Raw genomic sequence first — 18,912 nt, 5'->3', positions numbered from 1 at the left:
GTCAGACGCTATGCATACAAATGCAACTGCGTGGGTGAAGGAGCCACTGAACTTCCTCTGTGGTGCTGGAGAAGCTGTGATATGTGCCATGTAAACACTTGTGGGTTAAACTCATAACAAAAGCATCTCTTTCAACAGAGATGCTGCAGACAACAGCTGTGCTAGATGTGTCTAGAGGACACAAAGAATCCCACAGAATCATCATTGAGGTCATCTTAATTATGATGGCTCTTTATGGCCTTATATATTTGACCTTTATGGCCTTATATCAGGGTATCATGACTGTATCCTTCACAAGGAGCACTGAAATTGTAAAATGAAGGCCAACGATGCCAATTACAGTATCACAATTGATGGTAATGACTATGAATGGATAATAATCTTACTTTATCTCTACGGATCAGTTCGAAAGCAGCAAGCAGTTCTCCAGCAGCCTTCCCAGCTTTCTGGATGGGATACCAGGCGAGGCGAGGGGAAGATACCATTGAAGGTTGGCAAACACATCGGCCCATAAACTCATCAGCACCCTGCAGAGGTCAAATAACTTGTCAAGCACTTTCTGTTTCAAGACCAGGTTAACAGGAGGAAAAAATTGACTGTTCCTGAGGAAAAGCTAAACACTGGTTTTGTCAAAGTTTGCCAGGTTCCAGCTAGGCTTGAAACATTTGGTAGCAAGCAAACTTGATATACATAACTGTCTGTGATTTAATCCTTTAACATTACATTATTTGAATTAATGTTTTCAGTGTTAGTCTATTACTGTAGAACTGATAAGAATGTAAATGTGTACCTTGAAATGCAATGTAAGTCGCTTTGGATAAAAGCGTCTGCCAAATGCATAAATGTAAATGTAAATGTACTGTGGTTTCATTAACCTGTTCCTAAACAGCATATAAAACAAAAGGAACTGTGGTTGGTTGCTTTACACAGAGATACTGTGGTCTACGTGTACATATATGAATTGGAGAAATTATACTCAATATAAATTCTGTAGTCTTGCCTACAGTTAAAACATGTTTGTTTAAATAAGAATACAAAATTCAAAATAGGAAAAACTCAAATAAAAAAACCAGCCTAAAAAAAAAAGTTTCAGCTTAAGACTGTTATTTTAGTAATATTTATATACAATTATAGAATTTATTATTATTTTAAGATATTTTTATTTTTGTAGGTGTCATTTAATTTTAGTTTAAGTTTAGTATTTATATTTAGCTTTAATGTATTTTAATTTCATTAATTCTTTTATTTCTGTTAGTTGCCAAGGCCAAGTTGCCAAGATTTGATATTTTATGTTTTATTTGATTTGAGCTGTATTTCAATGAACAAAAACCCATTTTGGTAACACTTTATGATAAATGCACGCTATTAATCATTAGTTAAGCATTAGTAAACACTTAATTCATAATTTATAAAGCATTAATAGACATTAATAAGCAGTTTATAAATATAGCTATAAATGATTTATTCTTGATTTAGAAGCATATCTATAATGTGTTTAATAATTGTATTTTCATACTTTATTAATGATCAATTTATCATTTATAAACCAGTTATTTAGGAGTTGTCAATTATTAAACATAGATATGCTTTTAAAACAAGAATAAAGCATTTATAGCTGTATTTATAAACTTCTTATTAATGTCTACTAATGCTTTATAAATGATGAATTAACTGTTTAATAATGCTTAAATGGATCAATGGATTCAGTCTTTCCATATTCAAGTCGATAAGAACTGTACTTGCTTGGCGTTATGAATATGACTTTGGGTGAAATGACTTGCTATAAAAAAAAAAACTTTGGTCAGATAATCTCTACCAGACAAAATTGGCAGTTCTCAACCTGAATGAGTTGTAAATCAGACCAGACTTCATATCGCTTGTCAAAAGTCTGGATACGCAAGGGAAATTTGACATGAGACACACCTGCTTATAAAATAACACATACTAACACAACAAAAACTCACATAAGTGTCTTGATCGTACAGCTCCACCACAATGTGCGGAGGGCTCTTCTCAGTCACTTGATGGTCTCCAAATATTTCCACTTCGTAGAAGATGAGGGTCTGGTCCCAGGTGGGATTGAGTGTGTTCCGAACAGTCACAGTCTTCTGGCTCTGATGCAGGAAGGACACAATGGCATAGGGATCTAATCAAAGAGTCAAAAGATCAAAGGTCACTGAATTGCATCGCATTTTCATGTCAGGATGAGTGATGAAGTATGGCATGAGTTGCAAGTTCACATCGAGTGGGAATAGCATGGGTAATGTGCACTTGTATACTGTCAAAAACGAGATCTAAACTGTCAACTGAAGCCAGAAAGGCTTCGGCAGGTCAGATGGAGGTTATTGCCACGTAGATGAATAAACGCAATGGAAAGAACTGCATCAAGAGTTGGGAAAGATGTGCAGCCATCAACTCATTGAAGTCTGTTTGCCATCAAGACTGAGGCAGTGATTCGGTACGTTCTCCTCAGAACAAGACTTTCAATGCATCAGTAAACATAATAAACACAAGTATTTCGGTTTTTATTTGGTTCTGTAATGAGGGTGACGTTGCCAAGAATATAACATCAATTATGGACGTGAAAAGAACCAGAGATACCCTGAGTTGGTGCAGGGAGGGTGAGACCATTTTTGGTCTATGTAATGTCTGAAAGATGATGTGTGGTTGTGAGACAGAGAAAGGGGGGAAAAAAGTGAGTGATTTAGCATAAGCATGTGCATGTGTTAGTGTTTATTTATTTAAGTGAGTGTTTTAAACAGATAGTTCACCCAAAAATAAAGAATTATGTCATTGTCATTCCATATCTCTATGTAGTTAGGTTTCAAATGACAATTTTCTTGTCAAATAGGCATGTTTGACATGTAGTCATAGTAGTGACAAATTTCTAATTTGTGAGCTTTGTCAAAACAGGAATTTGAATGTGATTTAAAGAATAAAAACTAAGCGCACGAGTAGTGTTGATTACTTTTTTGTCCTTTCTGGAGCATGACAACAGTACCGTGGTCACTATGAACGGCCACTGAAAACTGTGTACATTCAGTGTACATAACAGCATATGAGATTTTAATGACATGAGGGTGAGAAAATAATGGCATATTTTTTTATTTTAGCAAACTATTACTCCAAAAATGTGTGTGTGTGTGTGTGTGTGTGTGTGTGTGTGTGTGTGTGTGTGTGTGTGTGTGTGTGTGTGTGTGTGTGTGTGTGTGTGTGTGTGTGTGTGTGTGTGTGTGTGTGTAAAAATAATGCAAGTGACATCAACTACTTAGGAATGCCAGAAATTGGAAGGACAGTCAAAGTTTATTATTTCAGTCGACGTAAAGCAGCCTCAGTGGGATAGTTTCACTAGGGAGGGAGAAATAGACACTTTTCCCAGCTCTTAATAAACTAGCCCAGTTACACACATGCACACACAACTTCCCACTTCCCACAAACACAGTGGCTCAAATAAACAAAGGGATAAACGAGCTTTGGGGAGCGTGCACTGTTACCCAGGAGCCAATGGGAAATAAACACAGGCAGTGTCTAATCTGCCTGCTTACAGTGAAATGTAAATAAACTGTCTCCCCCAAGGGCATTGTGGGACTGGACATGTCGACGGCTGCCCACGTGTAGGACTCAAACATGATGCATCACCCTTGGGAACAATGACATGCTCAAAGAAAATAGGGAAAGGATTTTGGCAATGACTTATTTCCCATATATCAATACTATACAGTGTTTAAAATACTCTTTGTATTTATTATGTGAGCCTTTAATTTGATATGTTTTGTGTATGTATAAAAACTGTTATAAATAAAAAAAAAACATCAAAAAATGTACAGTAAACAATAGTTCGAAAGATCAGGAGAAAGACAGACAGACAGACAGACAGATAAACAGACAGACATAGACGGACATAGATAGATAGACAGACATAGACGGACATAGATAGATAGACCGATAGATCGATAGATAGACGGACATCTTTAGCACAGAGGGGCCTACAACCATATAGCATCTGGCAAAAACCTCTGATTTCGTCTAATCCCCCTCCAGTAGCCATAGCACTGATGCAGCTCTACATTTTCCCCTGCTTTATAAATATTGTGGTCCATCGATCATTTCCCTTTTCCAAACTCCTTCTCAAGAGCACCAAGGACAAGTGATTTCTGCCTCGAGCTTGATTTATTCATTTTACTCATACCTCAGAACCCTGTAAAAGATCTAGGCTGGGTTTTGTGCATCAGGAGACTGACTCAAAACTATTTGTAGATTTGTAATCAGAGCGCCAGACTGGCCTGATTTATACCAGGCCTGTATTTTTAAAAGGATCCTCAATGTTTTTTCATCTGTGCTTGCGGGTTCAGAATTAACCTTAAAGCCATAGCCTGGGTAGCTACATTTCCAGGATTTCGATAAAACAAAAAAACAATATACTTCAGATCTTTCTCCACCTTAAAGTCTCTTTTCTTCTCATCCTTGTCCGCTTTGTCCGCATTTTTAGACTATGGTTTTTCCATGCATAGGATATTTATACCAGACATCTCTAATGGGTGATAACCAGCAGACGTATTTTGCCTGCATTTTAATGATGTGGATCACTCTGGGTTAAAAATGTCACTACCACAACTTAGAGCTTATGACCATGGCAACACTCACTATGGTTTAAAGGGGGTGAAATACTGCTCCAGGGTTGCCAAGAAAGCTCTTTTATATTTTACTTTTTCAGGGACTGTTTTTTTTTGGTTTTGGTTTTTTTGGCAACATCAACAATCAGTGTCACATTTTGAATGAAAACTCACTTCATGTTTATTAATAGGTCATTTTAACATAAGGTAATAACAAGGCCCATTTATGAGGGTAATTCTGTGGAATGGCTTAAACAGAGCAGAGAACACTACACATATTGGTGGCTAAAATACATTTACATAACTCTTTCAAATTACACTTATTAAAAGAATAACCAATGAACAAACACACAGGTGGCAGGGTGGTGTAGAGCTTTCGGAATGACAAACTCTTTGGATCTGCCAACAATTCCACAATATTCACTACACTACTATAACAATAAAACATTACTGATTTTTTGAGTAACTTCTTCTTCTAAAGAGTTAGGGAAAACCACTATGAAAAATCTATAACCAATAGCTAATAAATACAGCATACAGATATGATTATAAAGGAGACGGAAGCACTTCTACAACTGCAAAACCAGAGAATGTTTCACCTGATGTGTGAAGTTTAAGTCTCTTTGACCCGGCAAAACGTCACATGTGCATCTTGAATAAAAAATTGCATGCAGTGCACATGCTTTGTGTCCACTTGTTTTGATAATTTCCAAGGACACAAATCATGGAAGATTATTTCTTAAATAAGGAACCAGTGCCAGTAAATCAAAAAGAAAAACGACAGAGCAGAGCAACAAATTCAGCATATAATGTCTCATTGTTTTCAGGGCTTTTCACTTTTTAAAGTTCAGAGAAGACAGGATGTGATTGGGAGAGAAAGAAGGGGGTAATGGGATATGTTTCAAGCCAGATTCAAACTTGCTTCATCCATAAGAGCAACAGCATCAGAGCTCTAAGCACAAGACCATGGCTCCGACTTGATTTGTTTTACTTTATGTAGTACCACCTCTTTTCTATACAAATGACATTTTTTACATCTTCGCTGCCAACGTCTTCTCTCATGGACACCATTGTAAATCTACTTCATTTCGCTTCTCTCTGGGCTATACTTGACCCAAACTTCCTCGGCCCAGCCTGTGCCAGGCATAATATTTCACCCCCTCTGACGTAAGCTCAGTTACGGTTCCTCTACCATTTACTCTCAAAAGACTTCACTTTTATGAATTTCTTATTTATAAAGTGCTCCTATTATTATAGGCAATACTGACCCTTTTTTAAAAGAAAATCATAAAATCAGAATTCTGCCATGTTAAGCTATTGCTCTCAATATGCTTCACATTAGGACTACCCATTGACCTCAATTTGTCTCACCACATGACCTGGAAATATGTATCTTATTGTATGTTAACAAAATGTCATTGGAGCTGGCAAAGTGCTCTTCATGCCATGTGGCATTGTAGTAAATGTCTTAAAAGGCTGATTTCGCCGATGCCTGCTGTGTGTCTGAATGTCATGCTATTAGTGGATTCAGAAGAATATATTACTCAGAATCCATACAAATAACCACAAGTTCGGGATCTGAAAGGTCACAGTGCAATACATGTAGATTCTGACAAAGCTGCTTTACAAAATGAATGACTGCATATATTTCTTGGTACTTTTATTGCCCAGAATGCATTGTTGTCTACAGTACATCACCGTTTTAATGAAAAACAGTATGTTACTGTTAGAATATGGCCTCTTTTTTTTTACCCAACAAGATTGAGTAATCTACAAAGCTTTTGTTGATTTCTTAGGTTTTGACCTTGGAATTGTCACCAAGGATGGGCTGAAGAATTGGCTCCTTAATTTCTCCTTTTTCTTTTTTCAAGCAAAAAGCACAAATATATACTACACTTCAAAAGTTTAGAGTCATTGGAGTCATCTAGAGATTTTTTTTAAAATAAAATTAATACTTTTATTCAACAAGAGTGCATTAAATGTATGAAAAATTCATGGTAACAGCCTTTATAGTGTATTATAACAATTCTATTTCAAATAAATGCTGCTTTTGAATGTTCTTTTCATCAAAGAATCATGGCAAAAGTATTATCAGCATATTAGAATGATTTTTGAAGGATCATGTGACACTGAAGACTGGAGTAATGATGCTGAAAATTCAGCTTTGCCATCACAGGGATAAATAACATTTTAAAATATATTTAAAAAGAAAAAAAAGTTATTTTAAATAATATTAAAACATCAATTTTGAATTGTGCACAACCCTGATTTACACAAACCTTGATATGTTTGTAATAGTTGGTGTGCTCACCTGAGAAACTGTCTTTATCCATTGCCAGCAGATCTCTGGCCTGATACAAGTAACATCGCAAATGATACAGGGTCCCATCTGAAGAATCAAGAAGCAGCATGGCAGTGTAGTTTCAGTCATCTGTCATTATTTTAAATGAAGTGAGAAAACTGGCATGTTCAACTTACTATCAAAGAAGCAAGAGATGGTTGGGCGGTTGACACCAAAGGTTGTTGTAACTGACTTATCGTCATTCTTTTCATCAGTAACACTGCTCTGTTGAAAACACACACACACACACACACACACACACAGTGAGACAGATTATGTTCCTTCAACCTAAACAGTAGACTCACACATTTTGGCGTTCAGACAAGACAAGGCATTCATGTTGGATCAAATATCATAATATTCCGACCAAAAAGGGTAAACAGAGTATGTGTTAATGATAACTGCTGTCAGTTGTGGAAAGGGCAACTGTATATGCACCACAAACCACTGGCATGAAAAGATTACATCACCACCCAAAGACACTCGAATATCATTTTGACACATACAAAAATCCTGATCTTCTCTGAATAAAATGCCTGATGATGTCTCTTAACCAAAATGAAAATGCTATGTCATTTGTGGCTCACAATATTTACATAACCCAATACACTTGTATGGTTTTGGAGAAAAAAAGAAAAGAAACACACCCTCCAAAGTGCCCTCTAAAAGAAGAACAGAATTTGGAATCCAATTCCAACGAGTAGCGGTGTAGCGCAAACCCAAACACTGAAACGCTATTTTTAATGTCACATTGTTTGCACATGCAGCCTTTAGTGCCAAGCAAGCTGATAATCAAACCCGTTTTTCGGTCTCTCATATACGGCGGTGAAAGGTTTGATTCGTTGTAGTTAATCAAATCATCCTAACTCTCTTGCATATGTAGAGGTGGCAAAAAGGGTAATTCATTCTAGTGAATTGGACAATAGGTTAATCTTAAATAACTCTCTATCTCTCATATGTAGCAGAGAAAAGTGAATCAGTTCATCCTAAACAAATCTCTCTCTTATCTGTAGTGTTGGAAAGTCAGAGTAATTCTAGTCAATCGGTTCATCCTAAACAACTCTCTCTCATATGTAGCAGTGAAAAGTCTGATTCATTCTAATGAATCAGTTCATCTTAATTGACTTTTTCTCATATTTAGCAGTGGATTAATTGTAATGAATTGGTTAGTCTTAAACTGCTCTCTATCTCATTTATATTGTGGTTTGATTGATTTTAGTTAATTGGTTCACTGTAAATAGTAATATCTCTCATATGTAGAGGTAAAAAGTCAGATTCATTCTAAAAGACTTTCTCTCATATAAAGCTTTGGCAAGTTATTCCAATGAATCGGTTCATTCGGACAATCCATGTAAATTAACAGCGTATGCTCTAGCAGTGGAGATACAGGAAGAGCAGGATTTAAAAACTAGGTTAAACACTCTATATCATATGGGAAATAATTGAAAATGACTAAATTAAGCATTTGATGTGATTAATTGATGTCTATGGATCTGAATTTTCAGGTGCCCCAGAAGGCAGAGCAAGGGAATCATCTAGTTCACCTCTGTAAGGCACTACTTGCACAACGGACCCGTTCCAGACTCTCATCAACTCTCAATTCTCAACTCAGCCAAGCCCACATGACATCTTGTTCCAAAGCTGCCTGGAATAGACCCGTAACAATGGACCCAGTGGACCAGACTATGAGTAAAAGAATAAGCATACTAACTAGGCTTTATGCATACACCGTCCTTCACACTCACTGCTCCATCTCTGTCTCCCTGTAAATTATATCCCATGATGCCCTTATTTTACCGGACTGATTCCACTTTGCTTGCCCAGTCTCTCTCAGCACCTCCGGTTCGTCCAAACTCAAAGCCCTCCACACCCATTCTCGCCTTTGCCTTGTCTAAATTGCATCTCGCCTTCGTTTGATTCAGTTCGTCCACTTTCCTTTCCTTCCATTACGGTCTCTCTTTCTAAATCTCACCCCCAATTCCAACTCCACATCACTCAAATAGTCAACCCTCATTACCAGCGAACACTCCAAGGCAAAGATGGCCGCCGGCCCTGTCTTTTCTAATGGTTCCATACGACATCTCCAGCGCCGGCGCCGGAAGGCGTCCGTCTTCTTCTGCTTGAGGTGAAACTTCCAGCCAAATAAAGAAGCATACTCCCAGCCCTCACGCTCCGACTCGTCCGGACGCTGCTGTAGAAGAGTGAGCACACACAGAACAAGACTAATTTACATCATTTAACTTGATTGAATTAAAGCATTTTTCTCATATGCATGTTCTGTATGATACAATCCAGTGGTGCACAGTGCAATAAACATTAAAAAAGACAAATAGCAGACATGAGTTTTTTCAGATTAGTGAGGAAAGGATTAGTGAGGAATTAAAGTTATCTAATAGAGTAGAAAGACGGGAGGTACCACAAGAGAAACGTTTCTAATTCTGTGCTTAAAGAGTGCCACCATGAGGACAACTGATTTTACTCATAGTAACTCAAAAAAGTATTTGGACACTTCAAAAATATATAATACTATATATTATATAAATACATAATAATATATGATACTAATAATCTATCTATCTAAAAAGCACACTTTTCAAGCAAAACTAGAATGTAACATTTTATTAATAAGTATAAAATGCTTCTTAAACACCAAATCAGCATATTAGAATCATTTCTGAAGATTTCTGCAATATTGTGAAATATTATTACAATAACTGTTTTACTGTATTTTTGTATATAAAATAAATGTAGCCTTAGCATAAGAGCAGAGACTTCTTTCATAATTATTTTTTTTAAATCTTACTGATCCATAACTTTTTAACAGAAGGGAATTTTCCTTGTAGTTCTTTACCAAGTTTTAGTGGACCTATTTGTTTCTTGCGCAGAACCAAACGGAAACACAATGAGCCTCATTCAGGGAACACAAGCAGAACAAATTTGTGTGTAAATCGTTCATAAATCCATTCTTATGTAAACTGTCCAATTGAATTGAATGTGACAATTTACATAATGGATTTGCAAATGATTTATAGACAAATTCGTTCTGTTCGTGTTTCATGAATGAGGCCCATTGCCATTCTCTGTAACTCTAAAAAGCAAACATGTTGAAGTTCTTCAGTCTAACTACATCATTATTGTTATCAGAAACAGTGATCTCCAGAATTTTATTTTAGATCTTTATTAACAAAGTGTGTTTTACCCAAACTTGTTTGCCTGTGCGGATAAGGACTTTCACAGATTGAAACAAAAACGATTTATCGCTCTCTCTCATGTCGCACACACATGCCCCTAACCCACCCTCACACAGATGATGAACATTAAACGTATTTGCGGCGGGACTTTAAAGTTGGACCTGGGTTTTCCTGCCAAGTGGATTCGAGGTGTGGGATTGATTTCAGATTATTCTCAGATGGCATGATTAATTAGGTGTCCTCTCGAGCTCCATCCGCCTCTCACCAGATGCATTCAGGGACAGGGGAAGACCTCCTGAGACTACACAGAGCTCTTTATGTCACGCCATCCTGAGCTTTACCAGAATCCCCCCAGAATTCAAAGGGAATAAAATGAAGCTTGGGGCCAAGATTCCACTTTTGTTTACAAGCTGCTCTCAATGTGAAACTTCGTTATTTCTTTGACTGAAAACAAACCGAGTGGGAACACTTCGCTAATGACTGATGATGTACTTTTCTAAGCGCCTCCGTTTTCTGCATATCTCTACGGCGGAGTCGGATCCAACGTCTCCGGCGGTTGGTGTGGTACATCTTCTCGGATGGAACCCAGGACTTTGGCCGGCGGTCCGGGGGGAGGGTTATTCCATATTCCCACCCTACAGGTAAAAGCATATTTATTTCAGAGATACATTGCTTTTGAAAATCATCTCTATATACAAAATAATGAAGAGCAGAAGTCAGTGGCATAAGATTGCCATACCTTGATCATCCACTGCACGCTTCAGATCCTCGCTCCACTCAACATCCCCCCACACCCAGCCCGGGGGACACTCGATCTCATCTTTAGGCACAGCCTTTTCTCCATTCTGCCCCCCAGTGGATACATAAAGAACAAAAAGGTCAGTTCCTGGCCAACTGATTTTAATGTAGAACATAAGTATATATTTTTTTAATAAGTATTCATTTGGGCCTTATGAATAAAACTAATTACTTCACTGTACTTAAAAAGAACTTAAGTTTCATCAGTTTTGTCACAATACAACTACACACTGACCACATCTGTGTACCCCTCTGGCATGTTGATCCACTGTCCTCCTGGCAAACGCATCTGATTTTCAAACACCTCCTCCAAAAAGCTTATATGACCTGCATCAGCGTCGTACAGCATTCTGGGCATCAAGACACATCCATGTAATGCCATTTCACAGGGTGTTCAATGATGTTGATATCACTAATACTTTAAAAAATGTCTGAGTAAATTTCTGATAAGATGGTACTCACGTTTTATCTGGGCTGACATACCATTCTCCTGCCCAGCTCCATCCTGGAGAGGGTTTGAAGCTCTCCTTTGGCAGTTTGATTCTGCCAGTCACATCGCTGAACTTGGGGTATGTCAGACCCGTCGTACCCCAGTTCCCCACCAGGGCCAATTTAGTCTGGTTCTCATACTGTGGATCAAAATAACTCCATTAGTAACTCAGAAGCTCAAACACAATGCTACAACACTGTAAAAAAAAATTACATCCCCAAGTCAAAAATTTCAAGTGACCGATAACATCTAAATTTTTCAATATATTCTGACGTATTATTTCTCATTGAGCCAATGTTAACAGACTATTGCAACAAGAATTTCACCTGGGCCAATTGAAAAATGTAGATGTTATCGGTCACTTGAAATTTTTGATTTGGGAGGGTTAGAATTTTTTTACAGTGAAGACACAATCAACTCAAAAAGAAGCTATTTAAGAAATTCAACAAAGGATGAGATTCTGTGATTCTTTGTTTTATTTTACTACTATTCAAAAGTTTGGAGTTGGTAAGATTTTTTGTTTTTAAAAGAAGTCTCTTATGCTCATCAAAGCTAAATATTGTGAAATATTATTAACATTTAAAATAACTTTTCTATTTTAATATGTAATTTTGTTTTTGAAAGTAGTCTCTTATGCTTATCAAGGCTAAATATTGTGAAATATAATTAACATTTAAAATAACTTTTCTATTTTAATATATTTAAAGATGTAATTTATGATGGCAAAGCTGAGTTTTCAGCATCATTACTCCAGTCATCAGTGTCACATGATCCTTCAGAAATCATTCTAATGTGCTGATTTGCTGCTCAAGAAACATTTCTCATTTGTTATCAAAAGATAGAACAGTTGCGCTGAGTAATAATTTTGTGTGGAAAGCATGATGCATTTTTTTCAGGATAATTTGATTAATAGAAAGTTCAAAAGAACAGCATTTATTAAGAACAGTATATTTTTTATATATATTTTTGATTAATTTAATTCATCTTTGCTGAATATAAGTACTAATTTACTATTAAAAAAATCTTACTGACTTTTGAAATGTAGTGTTACTGTTTTTGTTTTTTTCACAGGAGATTCAATAGATTTATATATAGAATAATTTTTTTCTCACTTGGAAAAACGTTATAAAATATTTGACAAAATATGAATTGCGACATGTTTAAAACTATGATAATCTAAACAAAGAGTGAAATAAACTATTTTAATGTTTATTGTGTGAAATTGAGTTCCTAATCAATAAGTTGTATACACTGCTTGAGATTGTCAATAGAGAAATGAATAAATTAGTGATCGAGTGAAAAATGTTAACTAAAAGTCCACAGGTCAAAGGCCCATAGGTGAAGAAACACCAAAAAATGCATGTCGGGTAACAGCCCACTCACCGTTTCTGCAAACACAGATAGTTTGCCCTCTGCAAACTGGTTAAAGGACTTGACATCAGCAGCGAGTCCAAACCACAGCTTGACCCTGAGCTGAGCTGGGATCTTACTACATCCCATGTCTTCCTGCGGACACTGAGCACAACATTACACACAGAGAATCAGAGATTTATCACTACCCCTACGGTTCCATTCATCATTTACACTGTAGCATTAGTATGTGCTTTGCCTCCAAATAGTGTGTTTACCTTCATGAAAACCGTCTGAAGTTGTCCACAATGCTTGCCACAGTAACCCTGGGAAAAGAGAACTTGATGGGTGGGGATTCTGTGGTAGGCCACTCGTCTGTCTCCCTGAAGCATCCAGATTATTATATCTGGAAAACTGTTCTGGGGCTGAAAGAAAGAAAGTACTGCTGTCAATTGATAAAAAATAAATAAAAAAAATCTGATTAATCGCACATTTGTAGTAATTAAAGGGATACTCCACTTTTTTTGGAAATAGGCTCATTTTACAGCTCCCCCAGAGTTAAACAGTTGAGTTTTATCATTTTGGAATCCATTCAGCCGATCTCCGGGTCTGGGGGTCCCACTTTTAGCATAGCTTAGCATAATGAATTGAACCGGACAAGACCATTAGCATCTCTCTCAAAAAAATGAACAAAGAGTTTCAATATTTTTCCTATTTAAAACTTGATTCTTCTGTAGTTACATCGTGTACTAAGACCGACGGAAAATGTAAAGTTGCGATTTTCTAGGCTGATATGGCTAGGAACTATACTCTCATTCCTGCGTAATAATCAAGAAACTTTGCTGCAGTACCATGGGTGAAGCAGGCGTAATGATATGACGCAGTGCCTGAAAATAGTCCCCAGCTCGGTAGCCTATTATCAGGCGGCAGGCGCTGCGTCATATAATTACGCCTGCTGCACTCATGGTACAGAAAAGTTTCTTGATTATTACGCAGGAATGAGAGTATAGTTCCTAGCCATATCAGCCTAGAAAATCGCAACTTTACATTTTCCGTCGGTCTTTGTACACGATGTAACTACAGAAGACTCAAGTTTTAAATAGGAAAAGTATTGAAACTCTTTGTTCATTTTTTTGAGAGAGATGCTAATGGTCTTGTCCAGTTCAATTCATTATGCTAAGCTATGCTAAAAGTGGGACCCCCAGACCCGGAGATCGGCTGAATGGATTCGAAAACGGTAAAACTCAACTGTTTAACTCTGGGGGAGCTGTAAAATGAGTCTATTTCCAAAAAAAGTGGAGTATCCCTTTAATCAAGGTTTTTTTCTTAATTTCTGGGGGTGAAATGAGTAATTATAACCATTCAAAGTTACAATATAATTAAAAGTCAACATTTAATAGGCTTTAAAAAAATTTAACAACTTTTAATTTATCCTAAAACCATCTTCACATAAACCCATTAAAATAAATGCCACATTTAACTGTGCTTTTAATATAGCAGGGCTCAACACCCCACCACAATAAAAGTTATAATTTTCCTTATTTTTGACCCATGTAACAATGTATTTTAATAAATTAAGTTGTTAAAACACCAACCCAGTGCCGTTCCTTCCTATACACAAAGTGTGCAAGTTGTGTAGAGCCCCCAAACACCAGGGGGCCCCCTTGCTCTCAAAGATGATTTAATGACTAGCATTTTAGTTTTGGTTTTGATTTTGGCTTCCAGCGATTATGAAAACATGATGCCGCATCTCGTTCCTTTGCTTTAAAGTGATGCGCTGTCACCCTGACCCTTCCCACATAGCATCCAAATCAGTCAAATCATGTAACATGACTGTCGTAATACACAGTCTCCAGCCGGATGTGCTCGATACTAAAGAAAAAAGGAGTTAAAAGCGTGCGCTCCGAGATGGAGCAAAACACGGACAAGTATAGGCTACTTTGCGCTTCAGGCGTGTGATTAAAAGGACAAGTGTATAACACATAAAATGTCAAAATGCCCGTCTTGGAGAGTTTTCACTTAAACACAGTCGGTTATGTCTTAAGTGAACATAAACAGTTGGGAAAGTAACTGAATGCTTGTCAGTATATTATATCTGTGCATTTGGTCTTAAAGTGACAGCAGCCTAATTTACCTGCTGCTGTCTGTGTCATTTAATGTTAATCAAACAACAAAAGAAAATGAGAGAATAATTCACTGCTCTTCACTGAATAACTTCAGGAACTTTAATAAGAATCAATGTATATTTAATTCATATGGTGAAGACTATTTAGAGTTTAATGTTGAAATTTGATAACTTTATTCAATTTCTGTATGCTATAGACCTTATGTAGCCCCGCCCCTTTTCAGCGCTGCGCTCGTTGTCTTTTGACTTCCGGTCTGTATTTTCACAGCGATTTTGCATGTTTATTAATGAACGGCTCGTTTTAAAATCTTCCCGGTCGACTGACATTTGTTAAGACATCTGCTTTAAACATTACAGTCCTCATGATAACTTTCGTTAACTTTACATTAAGTAAACCCACTTCAAAAGCGAATTACTCCTGGACAGCAATGCCATAGAAATATACAGAGCGACCGCAAAACGGAAGTTAAAAGACAATATTCTAAAGATGGCTGCGCCCTCGTTTCTCTGGTGCATAAGATCTATAGGCTAAATTGTTTAATTCATTTGTATCTTTTTTTCTGTTGTATTTGTCCTATTGTTTTTAATGTTATTTTTTATGCTATTAATGTTATTAGTGAGTTTCAACTCACTGTTGTTGGTTGACAGTGAAACTGCTCTGAAAGAACAGATTAAAGGGTTGGGGGTCATTTTGTGTTTTTATAAATGCATTGACAGGGCCTCCCTACAATGTTTTGCTTAGGGCCACCAGAAGTCTGGCACTGCACCAATCTTTTACATATCAGTAAAATTTCACAATTAATTCTTGATTACAATTTTTAAAGTGGACAGCCGAAGTATACTTTGGGCTTTAGCCTAACTAATATAAAGTTCAAACATGTTTAAAGACAAGTAAACAGTCAGTAATAAGAACAAATAAACAAATTACAAGCAACAACACAAATAAATACCGGTACACCAGCACAGATTAAGCAAATAAAAAAAATGTTCAGGTAGGTCTAACAGTAGTATTCAGGTTACAAATACTACAGAAATTAAATAATACAATCAAATGTAACATAACACTGTACAGTCTTCACTATATAAATAAATTAAATATTAATTAATCCCTATTAAAGCTACAAAAGTTAATCAGTCAAGAGCAGTGAATGAATCTCTTTTTCTTTTGTTCTTTGATTAACGTTAATGTCACAGACTGCAGCAGGAATATTAGGCTGATGTCACTATTTGAATCAGTTGCAGGTAGCATCAAACCACCAAAATATATCATTTTGACATGCAAGCTACAGCTGTTTCACCTCCTCAGCGAGGTGACGTAGTCTCATGGTCCAGTCCTCAGCCTGCTCCAGCACCGCACTCAGCTCGGTCTCTGGTCCGTGTTTGAGCGCCAGTGCCGTCTGCACGATCTGCTGCATGTTAATCTTGCGCAGATTCCTCAGAGCTTTATCCAACGGAGTCACACAGGACCATTTGTCCACCTCGGGGAGCTCCTCACTACAGCACATACACACACAAGAACACTTTAGTTGGTCATAGTGAGTGTGGTACAGCTTTACAAAACACTTGAACACATCTGCACCTGCAGTCGGCTATGACATCATCAAGCAGCTGGACAACCCTCTCTTCCACTTCCTGTTCGTCACTTCTTGCTTTGAGCTCCAGCTGCACCTGCTCTAGGTTTGATTCCTATTATGATAAATGTATTAGGAAATATCTGATTGTACCAAGATATATTTTGATGTGTTGACCGAAGAAACGTTCCTCACCAGTCGGTCAACTATGCTGAGCAGCATGTTTAGGGCCTCTATGCGAGGGCCGATGTCTTCCCACTCTGAAGACAAGACCACCACAGGTTTCACATTTCCCCATGGCAGGTAGTAGTAATGGCAGCCTAAATAACAATGTAAAACAGTGGAAGCGATGTTAGATACTTGAGTATCACTCAGTGGCTTATAGGTAATAAGATCCTTCCAAATATTAATATAAAGTGAAATCTTATTGGGCAGGTCATGTAACATAAAGCTTCAATCCTACTACTTTGGTTTTAGTAAAATACTTAAAACTCTTTTTTTCTCAAAATCACACAGGGCTCTGCATTTTTCCTTTTACTAGTATAGATATGCATATGCACTATCGTTCAAAGGTTTAGACTCAGTAAAATGTTTAATGTTTACAAAGAAGTCTCTTTTGCTCATCAAGGCTGCTTTTATTTGTAAAAATACAGTAACTTAAAGTAACTGTTTTCTATTTTAACATATTTTATAATGTATTTTATTCCTGTGATGGAAAAGCTGAATTTTCAGCATCACGATCCTTCAGAAATCATTCTAAAATACTGATTTGGTGCTCAAGAATCATTTCTTATTATTATCAAAAAACACTTGTGCTGCTTAATATTTTTGTGCACACCGTGATACATTTTTTTACAGATTCTTTGATGATTAGAAAGTTAAAGAAAATCTTTTGTAATGTTACAGATGTAGTAAATGTCTTTACTGTCACTTTTTCTTCAAAAGAATTTAATAGTTTTATTCAGCAAGGGTGCATTAAATTGATAATGCACCCTTGCTGAATTAAACTATTAATTTCTTTTGAATAAATGGCACAAATACTGTACACACACACACACACACACACATACATACATACATACATAATATATACATATATATATATATATATACAGTACCAGTCAAAAGTTTGGAAACATTACTATTTTTTATGTTTTTGAAAGAAGTCTCTTATGCTCATCAAGCCTGCAGTAAAAAAAAAAAAAAAAAAAAAAACACAGAAATATTATGAAATATTATAAAAATTTTAAATAATGGTTCTCTTTTTTAATATATTTTAAAATGTAATTTATTTTTGTGATGCAAAGCTGAATTTTCATCAGCAAGTACTCCAGTCTTTGGTGCCTTATGATCCTTCAGAAATCAGTCTAATATGATGATTTGATACTCAGTTATTATCAATGATGGAAACAGTTGTGCTGTTTAATATATTTTTTGGGAATACTTTTTTCAGGATTCATTGATGAGTAAAACGTTAACAGCATTTATTCATTAAAACAGCATTTATTCAAAATAAAAACATTTCTAACAATATAAATCGTTACCATCACCTTTTATCAATTTAACGCATCCTTGTTGAATTAAAGTACTAATTTCTTAAAAAAAAAAAAAAAGTTATTGTTCCCAAACTTTTGAACGGTAGTGTATATTGTTACAAAAGATTTCTATTCTAAATAAATACAGTTCTTTTTAACTTTTTATTCATCAAATAATCCTGAAAAAAGTATCTCAGGTTATAAAAAAAATATTAAGCAGCACAACTGTTTCCAACATTGATCATAAATCAGCATATTAGAATGATTTCTGAAGGATCATAAGACACCAAAGACTGGAGTACTTGCTGATGAAAATTCAGCTTTGCATCACAAAAATAAATTACATTTTAAAGTATATTAAAAAAGAGAACCATTATTTTAAATTGTAATAATATTTCATAATATTACTGTTTTTTGTTTTGTTTTTTGTTTTTTTAACTGCAGGCTTGATGAGCATAAGAGACTTCTTTCAAAAACATAAAACATAGTAATGTTTCCAAACTTTTGACTGGTACTGTATATATATATATATATATATGGTGTTTCTGTTAAAGGAAGAACAAATGCCACAAGAATCCACTTCAAAGTGAAATAGCATTTTATGTGAGGCATTCCAAAATGTATGGTTTATCTAAACATTTCAAGTCTAAATCATTAGGTGGTTTCTCACCATCAAACACAGCCCTGCTGAACTGAGTGGTGGAGGGCAGAGGCAGACAGGTGTTGTCGAACTTGTTGCCGTAGTTACCAATACTGACTTCGAACTGAATCGCATCATCCACATCCTGAAGAAGAGTGGCTGAGTAGAATGCAGCAAAGAGGGAGAACTTCCTCTTCCGCATAAATTTCTGTGCGACACAATACAACTGTGGTCTTTCACTGATATTAAATGATGCAT

The 18,912-nt window shown here is 36.2% G+C and overlaps 1 protein-coding gene across 9 annotated transcripts in view; it reads right to left on the bottom strand.

Annotated features, from left to right (window-relative positions):
- The window catches only part of dysf (dysferlin, limb girdle muscular dystrophy 2B (autosomal recessive)), a 77,908-nt gene that overhangs the window by 38,480 nt on the left and 20,516 nt on the right, over positions 1 to 18,912 (bottom strand). For 8 of the 9 annotated variants that reach the window (XM_082147549.1, XM_082147554.1, XM_082147546.1 and 5 more), the window contains exons 19-33: positions 18,685 to 18,862; positions 16,675 to 16,799; positions 16,488 to 16,594; positions 16,207 to 16,402; positions 13,062 to 13,208; positions 12,817 to 12,948; positions 11,406 to 11,572; positions 11,179 to 11,293; positions 10,885 to 10,990; positions 10,638 to 10,780; positions 8,972 to 9,145; positions 7,092 to 7,179; positions 6,925 to 7,002; positions 1,965 to 2,146; positions 387 to 527 (exon numbers count right to left, since the gene is read on the bottom strand). In XM_082147549.1, the coding sequence (XP_082003675.1) occupies positions 387 to 527; positions 1,965 to 2,146; positions 6,925 to 7,002; positions 7,092 to 7,179; positions 8,972 to 9,145; positions 10,638 to 10,780; positions 10,885 to 10,990; positions 11,179 to 11,293; positions 11,406 to 11,572; positions 12,817 to 12,948; positions 13,062 to 13,208; positions 16,207 to 16,402; positions 16,488 to 16,594; positions 16,675 to 16,799; positions 18,685 to 18,862 (2,079 nt within the window). The remainder of the gene's footprint in view (positions 1 to 386; positions 528 to 1,964; positions 2,147 to 6,924; positions 7,003 to 7,091; positions 7,180 to 8,971; positions 9,146 to 10,637; positions 10,781 to 10,884; positions 10,991 to 11,178; positions 11,294 to 11,405; positions 11,573 to 12,816; positions 12,949 to 13,061; positions 13,209 to 16,206; positions 16,403 to 16,487; positions 16,595 to 16,674; positions 16,800 to 18,684; positions 18,863 to 18,912) is intronic. The other variant, XM_082147548.1, reaches the window with a different exon arrangement.

Source organism: Leuciscus leuciscus, assembly GCF_965113295.1.
Source record: "Leuciscus leuciscus genome assembly, chromosome: 2".
In the NCBI taxonomy this organism is placed as follows: Eukaryota; Metazoa; Chordata; class Actinopteri; order Cypriniformes; family Leuciscidae; genus Leuciscus; species Leuciscus leuciscus.
The sequence above is the reverse complement of the archived record's forward strand: the minus strand, read 5'-3'. Positions and strand labels throughout refer to the sequence as shown.